At 42.5% G+C, this 24,495-nt stretch overlaps 1 protein-coding gene across 2 annotated transcripts in view; it reads right to left on the reverse strand.

Annotated features, from left to right (window-relative positions):
- Positions 1-24,495, reverse strand: part of LOC122796566 (F-box/LRR-repeat protein 2-like) — a 1,765,375-nt gene that overhangs the window by 222,641 nt on the left and 1,518,239 nt on the right. For both annotated transcript variants that reach the window (XM_044065149.1, XM_044065150.1), the window contains one exon: positions 5,083-5,139. In XM_044065149.1, the coding sequence (XP_043921084.1) occupies positions 5,083-5,139 (57 nt within the window). The remainder of the gene's footprint in view (positions 1-5,082; positions 5,140-24,495) is intronic.

The raw sequence follows: 24,495 nt of genomic DNA on the forward strand, positions 1-24,495 counted from the left end.
GTAACCTTATCCTTATGGAAGACCAAGAAAGAAGGAACCACCACGATTGCTTGCGGTTCAGGAACCCTCTTGGCAGATGTCAGAGCCATTAACACAGACCAAGTGCAAAGTTTTAGGGAAGAACTGGCAGCTAGCTCAAACGTTGTTAAGGTCAATTTTTTCCAGAACATAAATAAGGCAAAAAGTCTATCAGTGTAGTATACCATTGATGAATAATGTCCAGAAAGATGTCCCTGTTTAACATCCATTCATGACAGTCTGCCTTGGACCTGTTCAAGGTGTCTGCCACTGTGTTGCTCTCTGATGGGATATAAATTGCCTGAAGAACAAGACTGTGTTGGATGTCTCTTCCATGCTTATCAAAGCTAGTTTGAAAAGGTGATAAGACTTGCGCCCCTCCTTATTTATGTACCACATGACCATGGTGTTGTCTGTGAATACTCTGAGGGGACCTGGGAAACAACAGACAATTCAAGGACTGAAGGGCCAGAATCAGGGCCTACATCTTATTAATGTTTATATGATATTTTCTGTCCCTGGAAACCCAACCTATTGGACCTTGATATGGAGCAAGCTCTACATGCCAGGTCTGAAGCATCCATGTACAGCTCCTGATCTGGGGAAGAAACCAGAAAAAGAAGTCCCAGATTGAGGGAAATCTGGTTGATCTACTAAACCCTCTCCTTCCTGGTGAAAGGCAAGAGAGGAATTTGGAATTCTAGCAGTTGGTAATGTTGAAACCCTATAGACTTGAGTTACCACTGCAGCTTCCTTGGGGAGTCTCTCAAATGGAATCATAGCAATAGTGGATGCCATAAACCTCGGGGCTTTCAAAACCTCTCTTGTTTAGGTCACCTGCACGGGGAGAAGGCTCTGAAAAAACTCTGTCATTAACAGAAGCTTGTGTGTAGGAAGGAAGGCATAGAGTTTTGATCCTGCATCCAAAGAAAATACAATCTTGGGAAGGAATTAATACTGATTTTAGATTTAGAGTGAATCTCAGATTGCAAAGAAAGACGATTTACTGCTATTTTCAGGTCCTTCTGAAGAGAAGTTGGCAAAGCAGCTTGAATTAGGAGGTCAACCAGGTAAAGGAATACATGGATGCCCTGAAGTCTGTAAAAGGCTATGACAGAAGCTAGGTACTTTGTAAATACCCTTGGGGTCAAAGAAAGACCAAAGATTAAAGAAGACAACTGAAAATGAGATGAAGATACAGGGAATCTCAAAAACTTACTAAAAAGAGGATGATTAGGAATGTAAACATAAACTTCCTTCAAATCCCAAGTCACAGCATAGGCATGAGGGAAGATCATAGGAAACGGTGTGAAGAGTTAACACACTGAAGTTTGTCACAAAGAAACAGGTTGTGAGGAAAGAACGGTCTAAAATTGGTCTCCAGGAGCCAGCTATTCTGTGAACTAGGAACAACCTGGAGTGAAATGCTCTGTCACACTGAGAAGGAACTGGCTCAATAGCTCTTGGAGTCAAAATATTCTGTAGAAGTAGAGATAACTGTTTTTGAGGAGGATGAGGAATTCCTGAGAAGGGGAGAGAAGACTTCCAATACATCCTGTACAGTTTTTCTATAATGAAAAGAACCCATTTGTCTGTGGTGAGTTCCTTCCAAACTGTCATGGAAACAGACAGTCTTTGGGACATGGGAATCTGGCCAAGGGGAAGAGGTAAAAGGGGGATAGTGATAAGGAAGCGGGCTGGACAGGAAAGGAGTGCTTTACCTTTTTGGTGATGCTTTTTTTTGTCTTCTAACAAAAGGACTACCTTTTGAATGACAATTCCTCTGGAACTTGGGAACAGGTTAAAGGAAAATCTACTTCAAATCTTGCATCACTTCTCCCTATTTTGCAGGGTTTTAAAAAGTTCAGCAGCAGCAGAGCCAAACAAATACTGCCTGTCCAGAGGAGAATCCAACAATTTGGCCCCGACATCCTCCGGTAGGGATTTTAGTCTTAGCCAAGAATATCTACAGAGAACTAACCCAGATTGCAGCTGCTCTGGAACATGCATATGCAGCATCATAACTACACTTCATAGAGTGGTTGACCACTCCAATGGCTGAGCTAAGCGAAGATAAGGCTGAGGACTTGTTTTCTGATTCAGGCACATCACTGATTACTTCACTTAGATTAAAAAGAACAGACAAAAGATATTTTGTCATAGAGTCTGATAGTTAATAGCTCTAAAGGCCAAAATTGCAGAGGTAAGTAAATACTTTCTTGCAATACACGTCAATGGCTATGGTATCCTTATCACTAGGCAAGACATTAAGGGATGGCAACAGTTTTGTGAGCATGTCCGTACAGACAGAGGGAGGGAGGGAGAGAGAGAGAGAAATCACAGAAGGCGCAGAAGAAGGGTTTTTAGAGAGAAAGTTTTATTCATCAGGGACTTCATAAAACTTGTCAGGTTTCTTCTGAGCAGGGGGCTGAGATTCAGGGTTTAGGGAAGCATTATAAAAGGCGTGCAAGACAGCTTCCAGAACGGGGGAATAGTAGAGGGCATCCATCTGAAGCAAGGCATAGTATCTCAATGGATGTCAGATATTTTGGTACCCTCCAATTTAAATGCTCAATCATTTTAATAATGGTATCCTCTATAGTAAGTTTCTCTAAAGGAGAATCAGGAGAGAGAGAGAGAATCTTCTTCCTTTGAAGCCACAGCCAGGGGGTAGAGGATTTGAGAAGAATAGGCCAAGGAAACTATCAGAATCCTGATCGTCCTTGTCATCAGATGAGTCATTATGCCTCTTCAAAGGATCAAAAGAAGCAGGAGCCAAAGTAGCAGCTAGAGTCTGAAAGTACTCAGAAGGCTTCACAGATAGGTCATATGTTTGACCTACGCCTCACAGAAAGCCCCCTTTGGTATGCTTGATGGATGTATAACTATCCTTGGCAGGATATCCAGCTTGTCAGGAATTCTGCAACAGTGATCTTGGAAGAACATCTATGCTGCTAGAACAGTCGTTACAGTAACGAAGGATGTGACATGCTGTACTCTTACACTTCTGATGTTTTGCAGCTATACATGTTAGAGGATGTGACATGCTGTACTCTTATACTTCTGACGTTTTGCAGCTATACATGTTAGACATCCCAAATATCTCAAGTGTAATGCAATCACATGAGCACTTAGCATGGTTCACAGTCTCCGCCTTCTAGTAAATGACAATATGTCTGATGCACTGCAGTGATCCTCTCCAACAATAATATGTACAACAACATGTAATGTACATGAAAGCTACACTACTTTTACTTGCAATGAAATAATAATAAAACAATTCGAAGTACTGTTCTCAAAGTAGCAATGCGGATGAAAATCTTACAGTAGTGTTCTTAAAGTAATACTGTGGGTGATACTACAATGATCAGCTCCACTACTACGTATTACACACTTGGTATAACAAAACATGCACTACATTGTACTTCAGGCATGGTGACACTACTACGTATTACATGCCCTGGTATCACAAAACCTACACTACATTACACTTCAGGCATACTGACACCACTTCCTGTGGTACTACACTCCTCAAAGTAATTCTGTTTGTACACACAGAGGCACAGTGTACTTCTGTAATCAGAAGGCCACTAGTAAGATAGATACTCACACTGCCTGTTGATGTGACGTGGGTAGGAACCAATTCAAAGACACTACCCGAGTATCACATTTGCAACCGTAATACCCACAAATAAGATTCATTCATTAATATTCACTTATCTTACCCAGAAGTGCAGGGAGGCTGGAGCCTATGGCAAGTGACTGGCATAAGGCACAGAATTAATTCTGACCAGACTTTAGTCTCATCACCAAATTCACAGAAATTTATTGGCAGTTTTGGAATACTGTCGCTGGGTTGTGGAAGGAACAGAAGACCATGGCAAAAATGTGCAAGCAAACTCCACAGAGAAGGTATTCCAGTGAAGACCAAACCTAGAAAACCAAGTACTGTAAGCAGCAACTCTGCAAAACCACTGTGCCACCTCTACAAATGTGCATGTATATTACTTCACTATACGTAACCTGCACCACACTTTTGATTGTGCCACTATGATGTCTCAAAATGCTTACATTACTACGCTGAGTACATTTACAACTTGCATTCAATTCCAAAGGCACATGATAAAGACATTTAACGTCTGTAAAATATTTTTTATTAACATATTATAACATCTGCAGGAAAATTACATATTAGTAGTGTACCTAACTGATAATGTATACTGCCGGGGAGGGTGCAACATGACCTGTAGTGCTGAATAAATTTTTATTTGATGAGGGGGTGGGACAGTGCTGCCTCACTTACCATGTTGTCTCACAGCTGTTAGTGCAACAGTTCAGCTCACTGCTGGGTAGCACTCTATGTAGAGTCTACATATCCTCCAAGGATCTGTGTGAGTTTTGGCCTGGTATTTCCTGGTGCATGCAGGTGAACTAGTGATTTACCAAACTTCCTGTTGGTGAGTATATGTCATGTTACCTGTAAATGTGTGTGGGTGCATTCTATGACACACTGTTGCCCCATTCTTTGTTTTGCAACCTGACTCTGAAAAGGATAAAGATAGTATGACAAAACTGAAAAAAAAATGAATGAATGTATTTGTTGTGCCACGTTCACCGATTACCATCCATGTTGCAGTGGTGCTACTTTATGGACTAAGATGAGATTTGTAAGCTGCAGCAAAACTGTGTATGCTCTAGTTAGAAAAGTAGTGAAAGGGAGCTGACCGTATTTCCATTTTTATTAGTTTTAAGCTTTTTATAATTCAAGTGTATCTTAAACACTTTAAAATTGCGTTTACACATACATATATATATATATATATATATATATATATATATAGTATATATACAAATATGTATGTGCGTGTATATCTACAAGTATACATTACATATGCATATAAGCACACATACATAAGAATACACACAACATAAGTATGTATACATACATATACACACACACACACACATGTATGTATATATTAGCACAGTCATGTTTGTAATGTTTTGGAAGTAATAGCAAACAGCATAGCAAAATATGTTTCTTTAAAAGAGAAAAATACTTGCCAGAGCCTGTAGTTTAGGGCAATGAATGGAGAGCTGAACCAATGTGCTATCTGTAATCTATTAAGGAAAAAAAAACAGTAACATGAGTATTGTCTCAGACTGCAACACAATGCATCAAATATTTCACCAGAACCACTGTTTTTGTTATCTTATTTATTATGGACATCCCTGTTCTTGACCATTAACCATCTTTTCGTGCTTAACCTGTTTACTGTCCCTTTGTCTCATTCTGAAATACGGTGAGAGTTGGAGCCATGTAAGCAGTCTTTCATGGGTAGTTTATGCCCTTCACTTTTGTCCTACCAACAGCCAACATGCAGTGATTTCAGTGGGGATATCAGTCTGAAAACCATGTTATTATATCATACTACTATTTTTTTTTTTAATGGCTGAAACTCACAGTCTTCAAAGTGAGTTGTCATCCTTCATTATCCTTCTGGCAAAAAGCCACTCATTCCTACGCCATCACCGACTCTATCAAACCCAGGTCTCATGCTTCAAGAGTTCTATTTTATCAGGCTGTACTCAAAAACAAATTCTGCTCATATACATGGTAACCCACAACAAAGTATTTTAACTCAAGCCCTGTTCCAAGCCAGCCAAGAAATTTACAAATATAAATAAATCAAACGTATACAGTTACATAGTTCTAAATGAGAAAAGATACTCACAACCAGTACTTAACAGGAGATTTTAAAATGGCCACAGCTGCATGGTTAGTGATAAATCCTTTCTGATCCAGAGAGAATTTGTTAAGATTTTGCAGTTTACTTCTACCATCCATGATAAAAGCTACACTTCTTGGTTTCCTTACTGAGTTCAACACTGGAATTCTGAAGTAACGTTAATTAATTACAGAACAGACTGCAGGGATGGAGCAGGAATCATCAGTCACCAGCAAAAATAATTTAATGCAAATTTATTATTAAATATCTGCAAAAGCTAAGCAATCTCGAAAAGGAGACCATTACCTGCAGCTGACATGGACCCTCAATATTAAAATGTCTGTTATTAAACACAGTTAAATTATCATTAAGTCAAGCACAGATGTAAACATAACACTTGATGTCCTTAACAGAAAATCAACTCCTCTCACAGATTTCTAATCTTATACAGTGTTAAACATGTTTCTTTATTCTGATGTTGCATACCTAAAATGAATTTCTTATGAGCTAGGCTACTAGAGAGGACCAGTTTGATATAGTTTATTAGTTTCTAATCTTTCAGAAAATAAACTGTCTAGGCAGATACATATTTTTCTCACATTCGAGCTGAGAGCAGTCATCAGACATAAACAGCAGATTGTTACTTGTTCAGGGCTATGTTCCCTTACTTCATGCAGCCGGTCTCTCAGAAGTACTTACAGCAAGCAGTTCCCCTTTCTGTGTATTACAAAACTTAACACAGGCAAAGCTTAATATATACAGCTCTTAGAAAATGTATACAATTCCTACAAGTAGCTCAGTTTAGGTTAAATGTTGCAGTGCTAACTTTAACTATAATAAATGTCTGCAATGCCAGCTTTAACTCTAATGCAAGATCATACATATCAATGCTGCAGAATCATGCAGATTCATACTCTGATTATGAGGGACCTGAACCACATGAAAAGACAAAGACCTCTCATATTTGCAGGTCAAAATGGAGAGGGACTAGAAAAGTCTCCTTAACTCTTTGCAGGTGATGACCCATAAAAATTGACTGTCATTTCCATGCCCAGTGTCCCTAGACAATGGAAAATGGGAGAATAAAAGTATCAATGGCGGAAAAGGTTTGATAGTTGCATAGAGGTCAGGGACGTCAAAAGAGTACATAAAATCAAAGGCAGCTTCATACCTTGAAAATGTAATAGTAGCAAGCCTAGAATCTGGTTGCTACTTCTTCTTCTTCCGGCTTTTCCCAGTTAGGGGTCGCCACAGCGGATCACCTGTCCGCTCATGATTGGCAGTGGAGTTTTTCGGTGTCGAGTTGCCAATCGGCACCCAACCTTCCACGGAAGGCACACACACGCACGGACACCTAGGGCCAATTTAGAGTGCCCAATCCACCTACAGGTTGCTACTAAACTCTCTAAATAAGCCAAGAAAATCAAACAAAAAAGTGGTTCCTTCATATAACTCTCATCAAAATTCAACTCAAAACCAACCTTCTCTGTTACCAAATAATATTTACCCTGCCAGTAAATCTGATTGTGTGGATTACAATCTTTATTGTGTGTGTGGTACTTAAATGGCGCACTGATACTGGGCCTAATTCCATCTCCTCAGAGGATATAAAAGATGTTATGATTTTTATCAACAATAAGGTAAACTGTACTTCTTGTTATGATATTAAAACTCAGCAAAAGTTCAAAATAATGACCACAACTATTTACTATCAGCTGAGTTCAAAAAAAGATACAAAGGATTCACCCATTTCAATTCCATAAATTTAACCTTAACTTACTCATGCAAAGGTCAGATGTAGAAAAAAATAAAGCTCATTTTAAACGATTACTGGAAAATACTCCTTCATCCAAATTTTCATAGAATTCATAAAAGTTTCAAAGGAACTTAGTCTCACCACCAACACCTTACCAATAACCCTCAGGCTATACCTCCAAGGAGGGCTAGGTCAATTAGTCCTGGGGTAAATTTGAAGGCACCCATCCAGTCATCCAGGTTCTGTCTGGAGGATGATAATGTATCACACTGTTTAACCTGCAGGGGCAGCTTATTCTAAACATGGGGGAGGTTATACATAATGAATCTTCTTTCTCCACAGCATTCTTTTTATTTGTTGGTGAAAATGCAGATCCCAGATTCTGGTGTTTGCCAAGTTATTAGATTTGTGGAGATGTGGGAGATAAAGGACAACAGGGTCTCTAATGGCAAGATAAACAAGGCAAAGATCACCCCTCAAGAGTCTATAAGATAATGAGTAAAGACAGAGCTTCTAACCTTTCGTGGTAACCCAGGGTCTTTAAGCCTGAAATCTTCTTTGTTAGGAATTCTGGGGCTTCTGCAGTTGTCTGATATATCGCGTGAGGTAGATGCTGATGGTGGCATTGTACTCTACAAATGGTCTAATGAATTTTAGGCAATGACATTGTTAAATATGAATGCTGTTCCCTTGATTATTAGTTTTACTAAGTAGAAGGATTTTCTGACAACAGTTGCCACACAATTAGGTCTCTTGACTACATTTTCATTTAATAGTGGAATATTGTCTATACTATATGTTGAAAGTAAGATTTATTTGCCAAATGAAACAATACTACACTTTTTTGCATTTAATTTGAGCCAATTTTCAGTGCGCTTGATATTAACTGGAATAAGTATAATCAATGAGATCAGTTGTATGCTTTACAGCTTTGAAGATCAGGCTCATAAAGCTGATGAACCTATAATTACTAAGGTTCATGGTAGGGCTACAGCACCACTGCTGTGCTCCATACTTCAGGAACAAATCCTGTAGCTAAGCTTAGGATAAACAATCTGATGAAAAGTTTGGTGAAGGCAAGTGTGGTGCTCTTTATTAAACATCCATGCACGTCTCCAGGTCTCACTGAGGAAGTATTTTTGGTCTTTCACAGCATCTTCAGAACATGTACCCTGGTGGTAATAGGGGGTGTAAGAGATTTTGGGATATATGGAGTTTGGACAGATGTTTCAGTGGCAAAGTTTCACTAAACTTGTTTGCTAGTATTCTGGTGATGTCTGTTGGGTAAGAGTGGGTGCTCCCATTTAGGATACATTCTGAGCATTGTCTGCTATTGCTTCTTAACATAGCTAAAGAAGACCTTGTAGTTATAGGTTCATAGGTAGGTACTAGGCTGTCGGCCCTGGGGCCTATACAAGCCCAGCCAAAAAGGTACCCTGGCTTTTGCCACCCAAGAAAATTATTTTCCTGTGCTACAGTCGAGCAGAGCCACAGAGGTGATCCCTGGGGTGAATTTCCTATTTCCCATCCAATCATCAAGATTTTTCTTGAAGTGTGCTAACGAGGAGCTTTGTTTGCTATAGATATGTAGTTTATTCTAGAGTATGGGAAGTCTCTAGGGCAGGAATCTATCCCTCCGGCATGTTCTGTTTATTGTGGTGACAAGGTTTAGGTCCTAGAGTGTGTAGTTCGGAGGGATTGGGATTTCTTTAAGTGGAGCATGTCCAACAGTTCTGGGTTTGACATAGCTTTGTATGTTAGGCAGAGATCACCTCTGAGTAGGCGATATGCGACGGAGTAAAGCTGGAGCTTTTTGAGACGGTCTGCGTAGGGCATCTGTTTGAGGCCAGTAATCCTCTTTGTGAGGTATGTCTGCGGCCTTTCCAGTTGTTGTAGATGTCTTGTGAGGTACATACCAAAAGAGCCGTTGTACTCTATAATGAGTCTAATGAGTGATGAGTAGAGGGGAACAATGACCTATTTTTTTCTGGATGAGAAACCTTTTGTGATGAGGTGTGCCACATAGAAGGATTTCCTGACTACTGTGGCAATGTGATTATCAAAGGAGAGACTACTGTCCACCTGTGTCCCAAGGTCTCTTATCACACTTTTGGTGTTAAGTATACTACCGCCTATGTTGCAGTTCATGGGTACAGAATTTTTACCAAAAGGGATGACAATGCACTTTTTGGCACTGAGCTTGAGGCCATAGCTTTGACACCAGGCATCTGTCTCAGTGATGTCCTTTTGTAAGATGTCCACATTGTTAGGAGTTTCGATTATGGCTCCTAGTTTGCAGTCATCTGCGAACTTCGTTAGCCAAAGACCTTCTGTGTTAGCCTGTACTTCAGAGAAGTAGATAACAAACAGGAGAGGACCCAGGACTGAACCCTGTGGTACTCCACTTGTCACTGGTCTGAAGTCGTATTTGCAGTCTACTACTTTTACAATGTGGTTCTGTCAGTGAGCCAGTTGGCAACCCATCTTGTGACATAGGGATTTATGCCTAGTGTAGTGAGTTTATCTATAATTCCAGAGTGGGGGATGGTGTTGAAAGCCTTGGCAAAATCTAGATAGGCTGTGTGAACCACCTTACCCTTGTCTACGGCTTTGGTGACTGCTTCAAAGAAGTCTATCAGGTTTAGGAGACATGATCTGCCTTTTACAAACCTGATCTGGGTGGGGTCCAGAGTGTGCAGATTAACAATGTCTTTGTTTATAAGTTCCATGATGATACGTTCCATGGTCTTGCAGACCAGGCTCGTCAGGCTAATGGGGTGGTAGTTCCCGGGGTCCGTGGTGGCTCCCCCCCTGTGGAGTGGGATAACCGTCGCTGTGCGCCATTCAGTAGGCATAAAGCCTGAGGTGAGGCTATGATTGAACATGGTACTTAGGTGGGGTGCCAGTTTGTTCTGTAGTTCATGTAGAACGCAGCTTGGGATGTTGTCTGGTCCCACGGATGCTGTGTTCTTGGCTTTGGAGAGTGTGGTTTTTACTTGTGCAGCCATGATTACAGGAACTTTGCATTCTTCTGGTATAGAGCTCTTTAGGGGTGAGAGGGGGGTAAAGTTAGCACTGAACCTATCTGCCAGGATGTTGGCAATATCAGTTGGGTCTGTGTATTTAGTGCCATTGTGCTGTTACACAGAGCAGATCTGAGTGTTGCCATTGAGATTCTTGACATAGCTATAGAATGTTTTGTGGTTGTCTTTAGAATCAGTGGTGATTTTGTTTCCATAACTAGCTTTGGAGGATTTTATCAGGGATCACAACTTCTTATTAAGGCTGACCAGGGAGCTCCTCCACTCATGGGATTTTACTCTCTTTTGCAACAGTTTCTTCCTTCTGTTGTACAGTTTGCTTATGGCAGGGGACCACCAGATCGGCTTCCTTTTTTTGGAGGATAGCGTCTTGGTTCTGTTTGGGATAGCATGATCCATGCACTCATGTAAGTGCTTATAAAGTGCAATTGTGTAGGATTCAGTAGTCGTAACTGTATTGTCCATCTGCATGGGTGTTGTGAAGTTTACCACTTCTGTCTTAAGAAGCATGAAGTTGGCTTTGGACAAATTTTTTACCATGGTTTCCTTAATGGGGGGTGGGACAGGATGTGGATATCTAGGGTAATTAGCTTATGGATGGATCGGACCAATGAGGCATTGACTTCAGGTGTGGAACACCAGTCACTCATGTTGGTAATGTCTAGATCTAGGATACTGTTGCCCCTGGCGGGAGTGTGGATAAGTTGATCCAGGGCAGTGGAGTTTATGAATTACAGAAGGCGTTGAGCGAAGGAGTTGGTACATGAGTAGTTTTCCCAGTTAATGGTGGGGTAGTTGAATTCGCCCATTATTAGGGTGTTTGGTTGAACCCTAATATTTTCCAGTACATCAAGAAAAGAGGAGTGGGAATCCTGGGGCATGGTGGGTGATCTGTAGCAAGCTACAATTTGGATTGCAGTTTTGCCCGGAGTTAGTTGCACTTGGATAACCTTAGCTGCATTATGTTGAGCCTAGCCTGGAGGTGTGGATATCCTTAATGAATATGGACACACCTCCGCCTTTGGTGTTCCGGTTCAGGTTACATGGCCGAAAAGTGTGGTACGAGTTATAGCCTGGTGGTGCAGGGGTGCTCTCTGGAGCCTTGAACCAGGTCTCAGTCATTGCACAGATATCGATGTTCTCCATTTTAAGGAGTGCCTCGAGTGAGTGCATTTTGCGATTTAAACTTCTAGCATTGAGTAGCATCACCCTCAGTTTTTGCTTGCCTGTTCCTGTTACGGTGGTGAATATGTCATTTGAACCTTGCCTAAAAAAGGCACTATAGGGGTGGCAAGAACCTTAGCCAGTATCCGGAATCCCAGGGTGACAGGTGCAGGCCATCTCTGGCAAAGCATCATGGTCTGTTGACCATGTCATCCCAGGCAGACAGATACTGGATCCCTTTAGAATGGCACCAGAAGCTTAGCCAATTGCTGAAGTCAATCATTTTGTCCTTGCACTGTGGCATCATTCTGGGTGATGGCAGAATGCTACTCAGGGCTAGGGCCATACCTGCCTGGGCTACAAGATTGGAGAGCTCTTCCATGTCTCTTTTCATGTAGTCCAGGGAGGTACATCTCAGGTCGTTCACACCAACATGGACAATGACAGAGTCATATTTGCACTTGTTGTGGAGTGACCTGAGTGTGTGGGTAATGTGGCGGATCCTGGCACCCGACAGGCAGCTGACAGTAACCTTCTCCTTGTTTAGCCTGGTGAGTGGGATATCAGTGTGCCCGACTATAGAGTCACCTATGACTAGTGTGTTGGGTACGTTGTTTTCCCTTATTGGCTGTGGTTGAGGGCCACACTGAGTCTGTGGGCTATGTTGTATTTGGGTTGCGTTGGGGTGTGGAGGTTGCTTGCATTTCTGCTTTGGAGGTCTCTGTTGCTTGAGCAGATTATTATTGAGAGCCTCCGCGAATGTTTTTGTGTTTCTATGTGTGGATTTTGGTGGTGTAGATTTAGTGAGACTATGTGATGAGTGTGGTGTGGTGCAAGTGTTTACCTTCTCCTCTTGACTGTCAAGTTCAGTCTTGATTGGAGAGAGCTCTACCTCCAGTATGGCTAGAGAAGTGCATCTCTCACAGGTTGCAGTGTTGGGTGGTAGGAGGAGAGAGTTGTCTGTGTACATGAGGCAATTTCTACTTTGCCCCAAGATGCCTAGATTCATCAGATAGACAGGAGAGAACACTGGGAGCTGACCCTTGGACATGCCTGAATAAAAAACTATTTTCCTCTAGATAAGTGAGGAAAGTGAGTACAAGAGCTGTTTTTCTCTAAGCAAGTGAGGAAAGTAAGTACCAACACTGTTTTCCTCTAGGTAATGAGGAAGGTTGAGTGCTGTAGTAATTAGTAGGTTATTTAGTGCTTACAAGTTCTGAACAAGTGCTGATCACGAATAAGTAAATTCAAGTGCTAAAACTAAGAATCTGTATCTGGACTAAACTAGTTACAGGAAAGGGGGGGAAAACAAGTGAAAATGTGGGATTTTAAATCAGAAAGTCGAGAGAGATGGAAAAACTGCCCAAACGGCCAATAACTACAATTTCTGGGCTAGAACCACCCCTTATGTGGTAGATAGGTTACCTAGTGCTTACCACTCCTACTGATAATCTAGAAGGCTTCCCTCCAACACAGAACGCTTGGGGGGGCTCAGAAGCTTACATACAGTCCTGGATACAGCAAATCTGAATCTGGACTACACTAGTTACAGGAAAGGTATACATGTATACACATATATATATATATATATATATATACATATATATATATATATATATGTGTGTGTGTGTATATATATATATATATATATATATATATATATATATATATATATATATATATATATATATATATATATACAGAAAAGTAGCTAAAACAGCAGTATAAACAATTCAAATGCAGTGCAAGCTAGCACACTTGAGTATGTAGCAATGTTAGACCAAACAGTTTAAAAAATGCAATTAAATTAAAAATGACTAAAAACAAGTGCAGAAGGAGTCTATTAGGTAGAATGACATGTCGAGTGGTAGATTACTAGCATCCTCTCCGGTTCAGCTGGTTAATCTGGGAATCTTGAGACAATGCTACAATTGTCTCATGTACACAGACAACCCTCTCCTCCTCCCAACAAACACATGTGAGAGATGCAACTATATAGCCAAACTGGAGGCTGAACTCTCTCAACTCAGGACTGGCAAGACCAGACAGGAGGAGAATGTAACCACACACACAGCAAACCCAGTCCCACATAGAAATACCACAACTGCAAACCAAACACATAATAACACAAAGACATACTCGGAGGCTCTAACAAAAAAATTACCAAAACAACAGAGTCTCCCAAAGCAGACACCCAAAAATCCACCACCTCAAAACATAACACATGCAACACATACTTCAATAAATCAGTGTGTCAAACAATCACAGCCCTTAAGGCCAAACACCATGCCTGATACACTAGTAATAGGTGACTCTATAGTCAGACACACTGACATTCTGCTTACCAGGCTGAACAAGGAGAGGGTAACGGTGAGCTGCCTATCGGGAGCTAGGATCCGCCACAAAACACACGCACTCAGGTCACTCCAAAGCAAGTACAAATATGACTCCGTCATTGTCCATACCGGCGTGAATGACCTGAGACGTACCTCCCTGGACTACATGAAAAGAGACATAGAGGAGCTCTCTGATTATGTAGCCCAGGCTGGTATGACCCTGACCCTGAGCAGCATCTTGCCCTCACCAAGAATGATGCCACAATACAAAGACAAGATGATCAGCTTTAATAATTGGCTCAATTACTGGTGTCATTCTAGGGGGATCCAATGTCTGTCTGCTTGGGATGACATGCTGGACAAGCCACGCTGCTTCACAAGGGACGGCTTGCATCGGTCACCACTGGGCTTCCGGATATTGGCAAAGGCTCTTGCCACCCCCATAGTGCCTTTTTTAGGCAAGGCTCAAAAGACAAACCAACCTCCTTAGAAAACAAAAATGGAAAAAAATTAAGGGTAATGCTGCTCAACGTCAGAAGTCTAAATCTCAAGATGCAGGCTCTCGAAGCACTCCTCAGTATGGAGAACATCGATGTCTGTGCAGTAACTGAAACCTGTTTCAAGGCACCTGAGAGCACCCCAGCGCTACCAGGCTATACCTCGTATCATGCTTTTCGGCCCCAAAACTTGGGCCAAACCAAAAAGGGATGGGGAGTGTCCATATTCATCAAGGACACCCACACCTACAGGTTAGTGGCAACACATGAAGCATCACAGACCATCCAGGTGCAACTAACCGTAGGCAAAACTGCTATAGAACTGGTCGCATGTTACAGACCACCCTCCTAATCTCAGGAACCCCATTCAGCCATCCTGAAGACATTGGAGGATATGAATGTCTCACCAAACACCATCATTTTGGGAGACTTCAACTACCCTAACATAGACTGGGTGCATTATTCTAGCCCAAACACCCTAGCCCAAAGGTTCCTGGAATTCATAAATTCAAATGCAATGGAACAGCTAGTCACCTCTCCCACAAGGGGAGATAATATACTAGACCTGATCATCACAAACATGGGGACAAAGTGCTCCACACCGGAAGTATACCCCTCACTAGTGAGATCTGACCACAAACTAATCACCCTAGATATACATATCCCACCTCCACCCCCAACACAAAAGACTACAGTGAAAAACTTCTCAAAAGCCGACTTTACACTTCTTAAAACTGAGATAGTATCCTTTAAGCCCACTGGGCCAGTGGAAACCACATCCCACAATACTGAATTCTTCACAAATGCTTTCTACGGACATCTACAAGAATGCATGGATCATGCAATCCCAAATAAAACCAAGACCCTCTCCACCAAGGGCACGCGTCCTGTCTGGTGGACCCCAGCCATAAACAAATTGTATAACAAAAGAAGGACGCTACTGCACGACAGAGCAAAATCCCATAAAGAGAAGGCATCTCTGATCAGCACTAGTAGAAAGCTACATTCTCTCATAAAAACATCCAAGGCCAACTTTGAGAGAAAAATCACCATGGACACTAAAGATAACCACAAGGCCTTCTTCTGCTATGTTAGAAACCTGGGCGGAAACCCTCAGATATGCTCAGAGTTAGTTCACAATGACAAAAAATACATTGAACCCACACAGATATTGCCAACATTCTGGCAGACAGGTTCAGTGCAAATTTCTCCCCTCTCTCACCCCCAAAAGAAGAAATACTTATCCCAGCTGAATGTAACCTCCCTGTCATCTCAGATGTCCAGGTGAGAACCGCCCTCAGCAAAGCTAAAAACACAGCATCAATGGGACCTGACGGTATCCCGGGTTGCATGCTACGTGAACTCCAAGAGGAGCTAAACCCGCACATAAAAATGCTATTTAACCTTAGCCTTACTACAGGATATGTACCTGAACACTGGCATACAGCAACAGTAGTCGCACTCCACAAAGGAGGCACCTCTACAGACCCTGGTAACTACCGCCCCATAAGCTTAACCAGCCTGGTCTGCAAAGCTATGGAAAGAATCATTATGGAACTCATAAACAGAGACATTGGGGACTTACAGACACTTGATCCCACCCAGTTCGGCTTTGTAAAGGGCAGATCCTGCCTTTTGAACCTGGTTGACTTTTTCGAAACAGTCACTAGAGCCATTGACGAGGGCAAAGCAGTCCATACAGCCTACCTGGACTTGGCTAAAGCTTTCGACACAATACCCCACTCAGGCATCACAGACAAGCTCAACAGCTTAAATGTAAATCCATATGTCACAAGATGGGTTGCAAACTGGCTAAAGGATAAAACCCATAAAGTCAAAATCGCTGGAGCCATGTCAGACTCAAAGCCAGTCACAAGTGGTGTCCCACAGGGCTCTGTCCTGGGACCCCTCTTGTTCGGCATTTATTTCTCAGATGTGAAAGCAAACATGGGAGGGTTGTGGCTGAAAAGTTCGCAGATGACTGCAAACTAGGCGCCATAGTCGATACACCAGCTGACACATACATCCTACAGAAAGGCCTCACTGAAACGGACAACTGGTGCCGGAGTCATGGCCTTAAACTAAATGCCAAAAAATGTATAGTCATCCCCTTTGGGAAAAACAAAGTACCCACAAATTATCACATAGACAGTAACCCACTGAATATGGAAAAAGTAATCAGAGATCTGGGGACCCAAGTCGATAGTGACCTCTCATTTGACACCCACGTTGCCAAAGTGGTTAGAAAGACTTTCTACCTTGCCCACCTTATCATGAAGGGATTCACATCCAGCTCAAAGAAGGTCATTGTACCCCTATACTCCTCCCTTATCAGGCCCATGATTGAGTACAATGCCCCATTTGGTATGTACCTCACCCGGCACTTGCAACATTTAGAGACCCCAAAAGTACCTCACCAAGAGGATCAAGGGTCTCCAACATATGTCATATGCTGCCAGACTAAAGAAACTCCAGCTCTATTCAGTAGCATACCGCCTACTCAGAGGTGATCTGTGCCTGACATACAAGGCCATGTCCAATCAGGAATTGATGGACATGCTCCACCTCAAAAAATCCAAATCCATCAGAACCACAAGAGCTAAAAATTTAAACCTCAGCACAAATATGAATAGGAAATGCTGGAGGGACAGATTCATAACTCAGAGGCTTTCCATACTCTGGAACAGAATCCCAGTTCATGTTAGGCAGAGTCTCTTCACTGACTCTCTTCAAGAGAAATCTTGACGAGTGGATGGGAGATCGTAGGTTTACCCCAGGGGTCATCTCTGTGTCACTACTAGACAGAGGTACAGTAAATTAATTCTATTATGTAAGGGGGTCTTCACTGTGTCACTACTAGACAGAGGTACAGTATTCTAAATCTATTCTGTACACTTTTGTACCATTACATGGGGTGGCGAAAGGCACATCACTATGGCTAGGCTTATAAATGCCCCAGGGCAGATAGCCTAGTACTAAACTATGAAACTATGAGATGGGACTGGGGGGAGTGTCCCAGATCAAATCTACAGTGGGGACGGGCAACTGCAAAAGCCTCCAAATTTAAACAACACAGGAATAGGGAGGGTAGCAGATATCTGAAAAACTATACTGTGAAGCAACAATAACAGTGCACAACTCTGAAGTCAGCCAGCAATGATATAAAATTAGTCAAACAACAATTACCAGTACACAACTCTGAATTGTCAGAAAAATATACTCAGCTCTGTACATCTCCAGATAGTTTGAAGAGCACTCTGTCAGGATACAGGAAGGCTCCAGCAATGATATCCTTAACTTCAGAAGCTAGCCTAAAGTTTGAGGACTGGTTTACTAGTCGTAATAGTATTTGTGAGTTCCCTGAGGAGTTTTAAATCTGTTGTATAATTTAAGGAGTTTTTTCTCTATTTGCAAAGTTTATTTACGTTGGTGGACCACAGTTTTTTTTTTTGAATTTCCCATTGTGTTTTTCTCTTTACTCAATACCTTGCACATCACTGTCTTTCTCCAAATCTGAAGTAGTCCACCTGAAAGTGGAGCACAGTCTAAACAGACATTCTCTGTGTGACCATCACAGCCAGGAAAGACTTCTGCCAGGGCGGGGGAAGGTAGACAGGGATATTCAAGAGGTTGAAACATGGCCATGCAGATGTAACTTTATGTTAAAGTATGTAACTTCAGAATCTGACATGGTCTACTTCATCTCCCTGCTGCTAGGACAAAGTCCCCAGTACATAAACCTATGTGACTTAAAGAGTTCCCAGAATAAATATGGCTCCAATAATAGAGCAAGACCTAGAGACCACATTCAGGCTGAAATTTATTGTGAAATTACTCAGAAAAGCCCAAGATGCAGGTGCACATAGGTCACACATACAGACACTCCTGAAAAAGGCTTGAAAGACAGCTACAGTTCTAACAGCATGAGCCTTCAGCTTACATGGTAACACCTTATCATGCTTGTCATAGTAAAATCTTATAGAATCAGACAGCTTGACAAAATGGATGTGAAAAATATGTTGCTTATTTTGATAGAAACAATGGACATTCACACCTGAAAACCCTTCCTGAAATCTTTTGTTCTGCTTTGATAAAAATGCAATAGCCTGTGCATGTCCATGTACTACAGTACGTACACTCTTATTACTACAGCTTGGAATGAATACTGGAAGATCAAAGGATTCATTTATGTTAGCTTCCATAGCTATCTTGAGTACCTTGAATATAAAAGCTGGGCTGGTTCACAAGACAACCCTATCCTTATGAAAGACCTGGGGCGGCATACTGAGACACACATCTTGAAGATGAGGAATTCTTGCTAAAGTAATTGCTACCAAGAAAAGAAGTTTGGCTACCAAGAAAAGAAGTTTCTGAGAAAGAAATTCCAATTCATAAGTAGATTTTGGCTTAAAGGGGAACACAGTAAGTTCTTCTGGAACAAAACACAAAGTCCGTGGTAGGAGGCTAATGGTCTGATAAGAAAAGTGCCCTTAAAAAAAGTTTCATAGCTCAGCCTACAGTCACAGACATTTGAGCAAGGTGGTCTAAGACTGTAGGAAATGGAGCTGAAAAAGAAACCAAACTAAAAAGATGACTACATCTGCTTTTCTGCATTTTCCCTATATTTGGCTTCTTGGCAGAAATAAGGAATTGAATGACTCCCTCTGGTAAACTGTACTCCTGGCCACCATTGGAACTGCAGAAGACAAGTGGTTAACTTGAGAGTTATGCAAGACATTCAAGTGAAGTCTGCCAAATGGGGTGAGTCAGCAGGGTTCTGAAGGGTTTCAACATGACAGACTTCTTCAGAAGATAAGAGCAGAAAGTACAGTTGTGCAAAAAGCTACCATAACAGTATACGTTCTTCTCTTCACTGTTGCAGTATTCTTTATCCAAGGGATCTCCTGCCAAGGATAGCCCAACATCCGGTCAGTATACCAAACCATTTAGTTCTTATAGGGATCGTATATCACATGTACGTTCCCTATGCAAGACATACGGCATAAAGGTGAGGGTCTATATTAGAACACTGAACAATTGAAATGTCGGGTGTTCTAATATCGACCTGCTGAAAATATCTAAGTAAAAGGAAACCGAATTCTTTCCTAGGGAAAGAATTCGGTTGTCCGTTTCTGTTGCTTCGGTATTTTCAGCGCACTGGTGGAAAGTTACGGGTCGGGTTCAGGTAAGTGTGCGATTGTGTGGACGTGTGGGTTAGGTGAGTTAGGGTTAGGGCGCGGGTGAGGTGACTGTGCGATAGTGACGGATCTTAGGGTTAGGGTTTGGGTTAAGGTAAGTGGATAGTTAGTGGTGTTTGTATAGTTTAGTGTAGGGTTAGGTGTTTGTGTGTGGATTGCTGTTTGTTTGGTGTGCTTGTGTTGTGTGTATGTGTTTTGGAACAGCAAATTTTTTCCCTAAGAAAATTTGCTGTTCCGAATGTTCAATGTTTTTTTTTTCGATTGCTAGGGTTTGATATTAGAACACTCGACATTTCAAATGTTTGGTGTTCTAATATAGACCTAAAGGTGATGTACAGATGCACACACTCAGAACTGGAAAAGTACCAGGAGAAACAGAATGTCCTTAAGGAAAAGGAGAACATGTGAATACAGAAGGAGAAAAAGGAAGAAGATGAGCCCCTTGGCCAGTACGGGAAGAAAAGTACAGGACAAGAGGCAGAAAAGAGGAGGAAGGAGCAAATACTGCAACAGTGAAGAGAAGGCCATCTACTATTAAGATTTTACACAAGTGTACTATATCCTTCCATATCATTGTTGCAGTTTCCTTTATCTAAGGAAAAAGTAGTAGAGCTCAAGAGGAAGCCTGGGATGAGGAAGGCACAGAGTGACCCTCTACACAGCCATGCAGGATAGCCCTTGAAAAAATACCAGAGGCAACTACCGTGGAAGAATGCACCTTTACCAATGAGTAAAGACATTTTCCATGAAAAGAATAACAAAAAGAAATGGCCTTAGAAATCCAGCAGGCGATAGTTTTCTTACAAACAGCTAACCCTCTAGTCCAGGGATGAAACGAAACAAAAAGCTGTTCAGATTTGCGAATAAATAGAAGTTATGTTCTTACCATAACGTTCCATGTTAGTTGTCTTCTTCTCGCCTTCTTTCTTGCTGGATGGGTTCGGAGCCGACCTCGGCTCCGACTCGGCCACTCTAAAAGCTCGAGAGTTGGTTCCACCGGCTCGAGGCTGCCCCTATATCCCACAATGCTAGGCGTGAATTACCTCAGATCTCGTTTGTGAGCTAGGCCCAGCTAATAATACAACCAGGAAAAACTGGAAAGAGTCCACCTCTATAAACAAAGGGAAAGAGAAGGGTGACCTAAGCCTGATCTAGGAAAATATGCACAGCAGAGCATATACCTATCGCAAAGAGGTGGTAGAAAGAGAGGTCACAATCAAACTCCTCTAGGTCTGTCCAGGCGAGGGGGAAGGAGGGTGGGACGCAAGAAAGAAGGCGAGAAGAAGACAACTAACATGGAGCGTTATGGTAAGAACATAACTTCTATATGTTAAGTTGTCTATCTACTTCATTCTTGCTGGATGGGACCGCATCCCTAGCACCTTGTCCCGGGTGGCCTAACGGAACAGACTCTTGAGAACAGTGGAACCAAAGTTAGCTCTATGCCTAGAGGCTAAATCCAACTTATAATGAGAAATGAAAGTGTGAGGAGTAGCCCAAGTAGCCGCTGCACAAATGGTGTCAATAGGCAGTCTGTCTTGGAAGGCTATAGAAGTAGCCAAAGCTCTGGTGGAATGGGCTTTAGGTTTGTTAGGCAGCTTTTGGTGTCTAATCTCATAAACAAGGGAAATCAGAGATGTTAGCCATCTAGATAATGATACCTTTGAAACTGAAAGTCCCTTTCTGCCTTCTGCATAAGAGACAAACAGCTGGTCAGATTTTCTGAATTGTTTGGTTCTATCCAAATAGTACCTTAACTGACGATGAACATCTAGCCAATGCAATTTTTGTTCAGACCTATTAGAATATTCTGGAAAAAACACAGGGAGGTCAGTGCTTTGATTTAGGTTAGACGCGGAGGCTATCTTAGGTAAAAAGGATGGGTTGGTTCGTAAAGATACCCTGTCCTTATGGAACAACAGATAAGGAGGTCGACAGCTGAGTGCATGAAGTTCTGAAACTCTTTTAGCTGAAGTAATAGCTACCAGAAAGAGAGTCTTCCATGATAGCAATTTTAAAGAACAGGAGGCTGCAGGTTCGAAAGGGGGAAGAATCAAAGAACTAAGAACTAAATTTAGGTCCCAAGGAGGAGGAGGATTTCTTATAGGAGGTCTGAGTAGAAAAACTCCTTTCAAAAAGGCTTTGCAAAGCTTGTGGGACATTATGGCAGACTCTGAAATGCCCACATGAAAGTTAGAAATAGCTGCCAATTGAACTTTAAGAGTAGAAGGAGATGAACCTGCATGGAAGAGTTCAGCTAGAAAATCAAGGACCATATGGATGGAAGCAGTGAAAGGATCTATGTCCCTTCCTTGAGCCCAATAGTAAGCGTTTCCACTTACTCAAATAAATCGTTCGAGTGGAAGATTTATGGGAAGCTATCAAAATATCTCGAACAGAGTGAGATATTTGAGGAAGCCTGGCTAAGGTTGGAATTGGAGGAACCAAGCAGTGAGGTTCAGAGAGGAAAGGATGCGATGAAACTGACCCGACTGATGGATCAAAAGATCTGGAACTAGGTCCAGATGCCAAGGTCGCTCAACAGAAAATGATGTAGAAAGGGGAACCAAACCTGTCGAGGCCAGTAAGGAGCAATGAGGATCAGCGAGGCCTTCTGAGCGTAAGCTTTCTGTACCACTAGAGAGATTAGTGGGAAGGGAGGAAAAGCCTACAGAAGTCCGAGGTGCCAAACTTGGACTAGGCGTCTCTGCTGGGCTGGCCTGGTAAAGGGAATAGGGTGAAATAATCTCTGCACTTGCTGTTTTGGGGAGTAGCAAAAGGTCGCAGCAAGGCTGACCCCACTTGAGAAAAATTTCTCTCACAACAGAGTCTTTCAGAGACCACTCGTGAGGCATGAGGATAGCTCTGCTCAACTTGTTCGCGATTTGATTGGACTTCCCGTGTATGTGCGTTGCTATCAGAAACCACTGAGAAGAAATCGCCCATTGCCACAGTCTGAGTGCTTCTCGACACAGGGGGTAGGACCTGGTTCCGCCTTGTTTGTTGATATACCACACTACAGACATATTGTCCGTCTGGATTGCTATCGTTCCCAAGGGAAGAGAGTCTTGAAGGGCTTGCAACGCTAAAAGCACTGCTCTCATCTCTAGAACATTTATGTGCAAGTGGCATTCGTCTGGTTGCCATGTGCCCTGGACAGTTCTGCACTGATAATGCCCCCCCCCCACCCGATCAGGGAGGCGTCCGTTGTCAGAGTAGCAACCGGAGGGGAAGGAACAAAGGGTCTTCCCAATAAGAGCTGAGGGGAAGACATCCACCACAGAAGATGATTTCTGCATGTTTGCGTAATCATAATGGTGTGGGACATTGGAAGTTGCTGGTATGACCATTGTGCGAAGAGCATCCATTGAAGGATTCTCATGTGGAATCTGGCTAATGGAAGCAGAGGTATGGCAGCCGCCATAATCCCCAACACTTTCAGAACTAACCTGGCTTTGATTCTGTTGCTGGTGAAGAGGCGAGACCAGTTTGTGTATGTCTGTTATTCTCTGATCTGTTAGTCTACAGAACATGTTGACTGTGTCTAGATTTGCGCCTATGAAGGTAATAGTACGACAAGGCGACAAAACAGACTTTTCGCAATTTATTGAAATGCCTAAATTTTGACAAATGCGAAAGGTGTAGTCCCTGGCCATTAGAAGAAGATGCTTGGTGGGAGCTGTGAGGAGCCAGTCGTCCAAATATGGAAACACCTGGAATCCTTGTCGTCTCAGGTGAGAAGCTACCACTGCCATGCATTTGGTAAACACCGGGGGCAGTGGTGAGACCAAAGGGCAGGGCCCTGAATTGAAAATGACTGGTTCCCAGCCTGAAGCGGAGGAATCTTCTGGGCGTCTGTTCATTTTATGTGATAGTACGCATCCTGAAGGTCTATAGAGCACATCCAGTTTCCCTTTCCCAATAGGGGAAGGATGGACTGCAGCGTGACCATCGAAATCTTGTTTTCTTGACTGACTTGTTCAAGATACTGAGATCCAAAATTGGTCTCCAGTCCCCTGTTTTCTTTGGAACTAAAAAGAACCTGGAGTAGATTCGGATCCTTGCTGGTCTGCTGGAACTGGCTGAATTGCTCTTTTTGCAAGCAGCTTTGAAATTTCCAAAGCTGCAAGATCCCTTTGAGCGGGTGGAACATCTGGAAGGGATTTTTTGATTGGTTTGGAATGCGACGAAGGGGATGGAATAGCCTTCGGAAATGATGGACTGTACCCACTTGTCTTGAGTCAGGGATAGCCAGGCTTCTGGGTACAGTGACAATCTTCCCGACTGCCTCGAAGCTCGACAGTCGGGCAACACCTCAGGGATGCTGAAAGGGCTTATCGGAAAAGGTTTCTCGATTGCCCTGGTTCTGCGCACCCTCTCTGCCTCTAGGCGATGTCTACCATTATTGTTCCCTCCTCTGCCTCTGGATGGGAACCGACTCTGTCGTCAGGCAAATTCCCTTGTGATTGTTTGGAACCACATTTTTCCACTTTTCTGGCCTTTGGGGTAAGGTCTAGAAGGAGTAGAAAAGCGGACTCCGGCGGCAGAGAATTTTGCCATCCGTCTCGCACCTAGTCAAGGTTTCTTTCACTTGAGGACCAAAGAGATGATCCATCAAGCGGGAATTAGTGAAAGGCGTTTTAAAGGGGTCCAAAATTGCATAGACGCATCCAGGCATGCCGCGTAAGGCAACACCTGTCCCTGCGGCTCTACTCGCTCCATCAGCCGCATATGAGGAGGCGCATGGAGGAGTTAG

This window comes from Protopterus annectens, chromosome 3.part0, assembly GCF_019279795.1.
Source record: "Protopterus annectens isolate FY-2018-M chromosome 3.part0, PAN1.0, whole genome shotgun sequence".
Classification (NCBI taxonomy): domain Eukaryota; kingdom Metazoa; phylum Chordata; order Ceratodontiformes; family Protopteridae; genus Protopterus; species Protopterus annectens.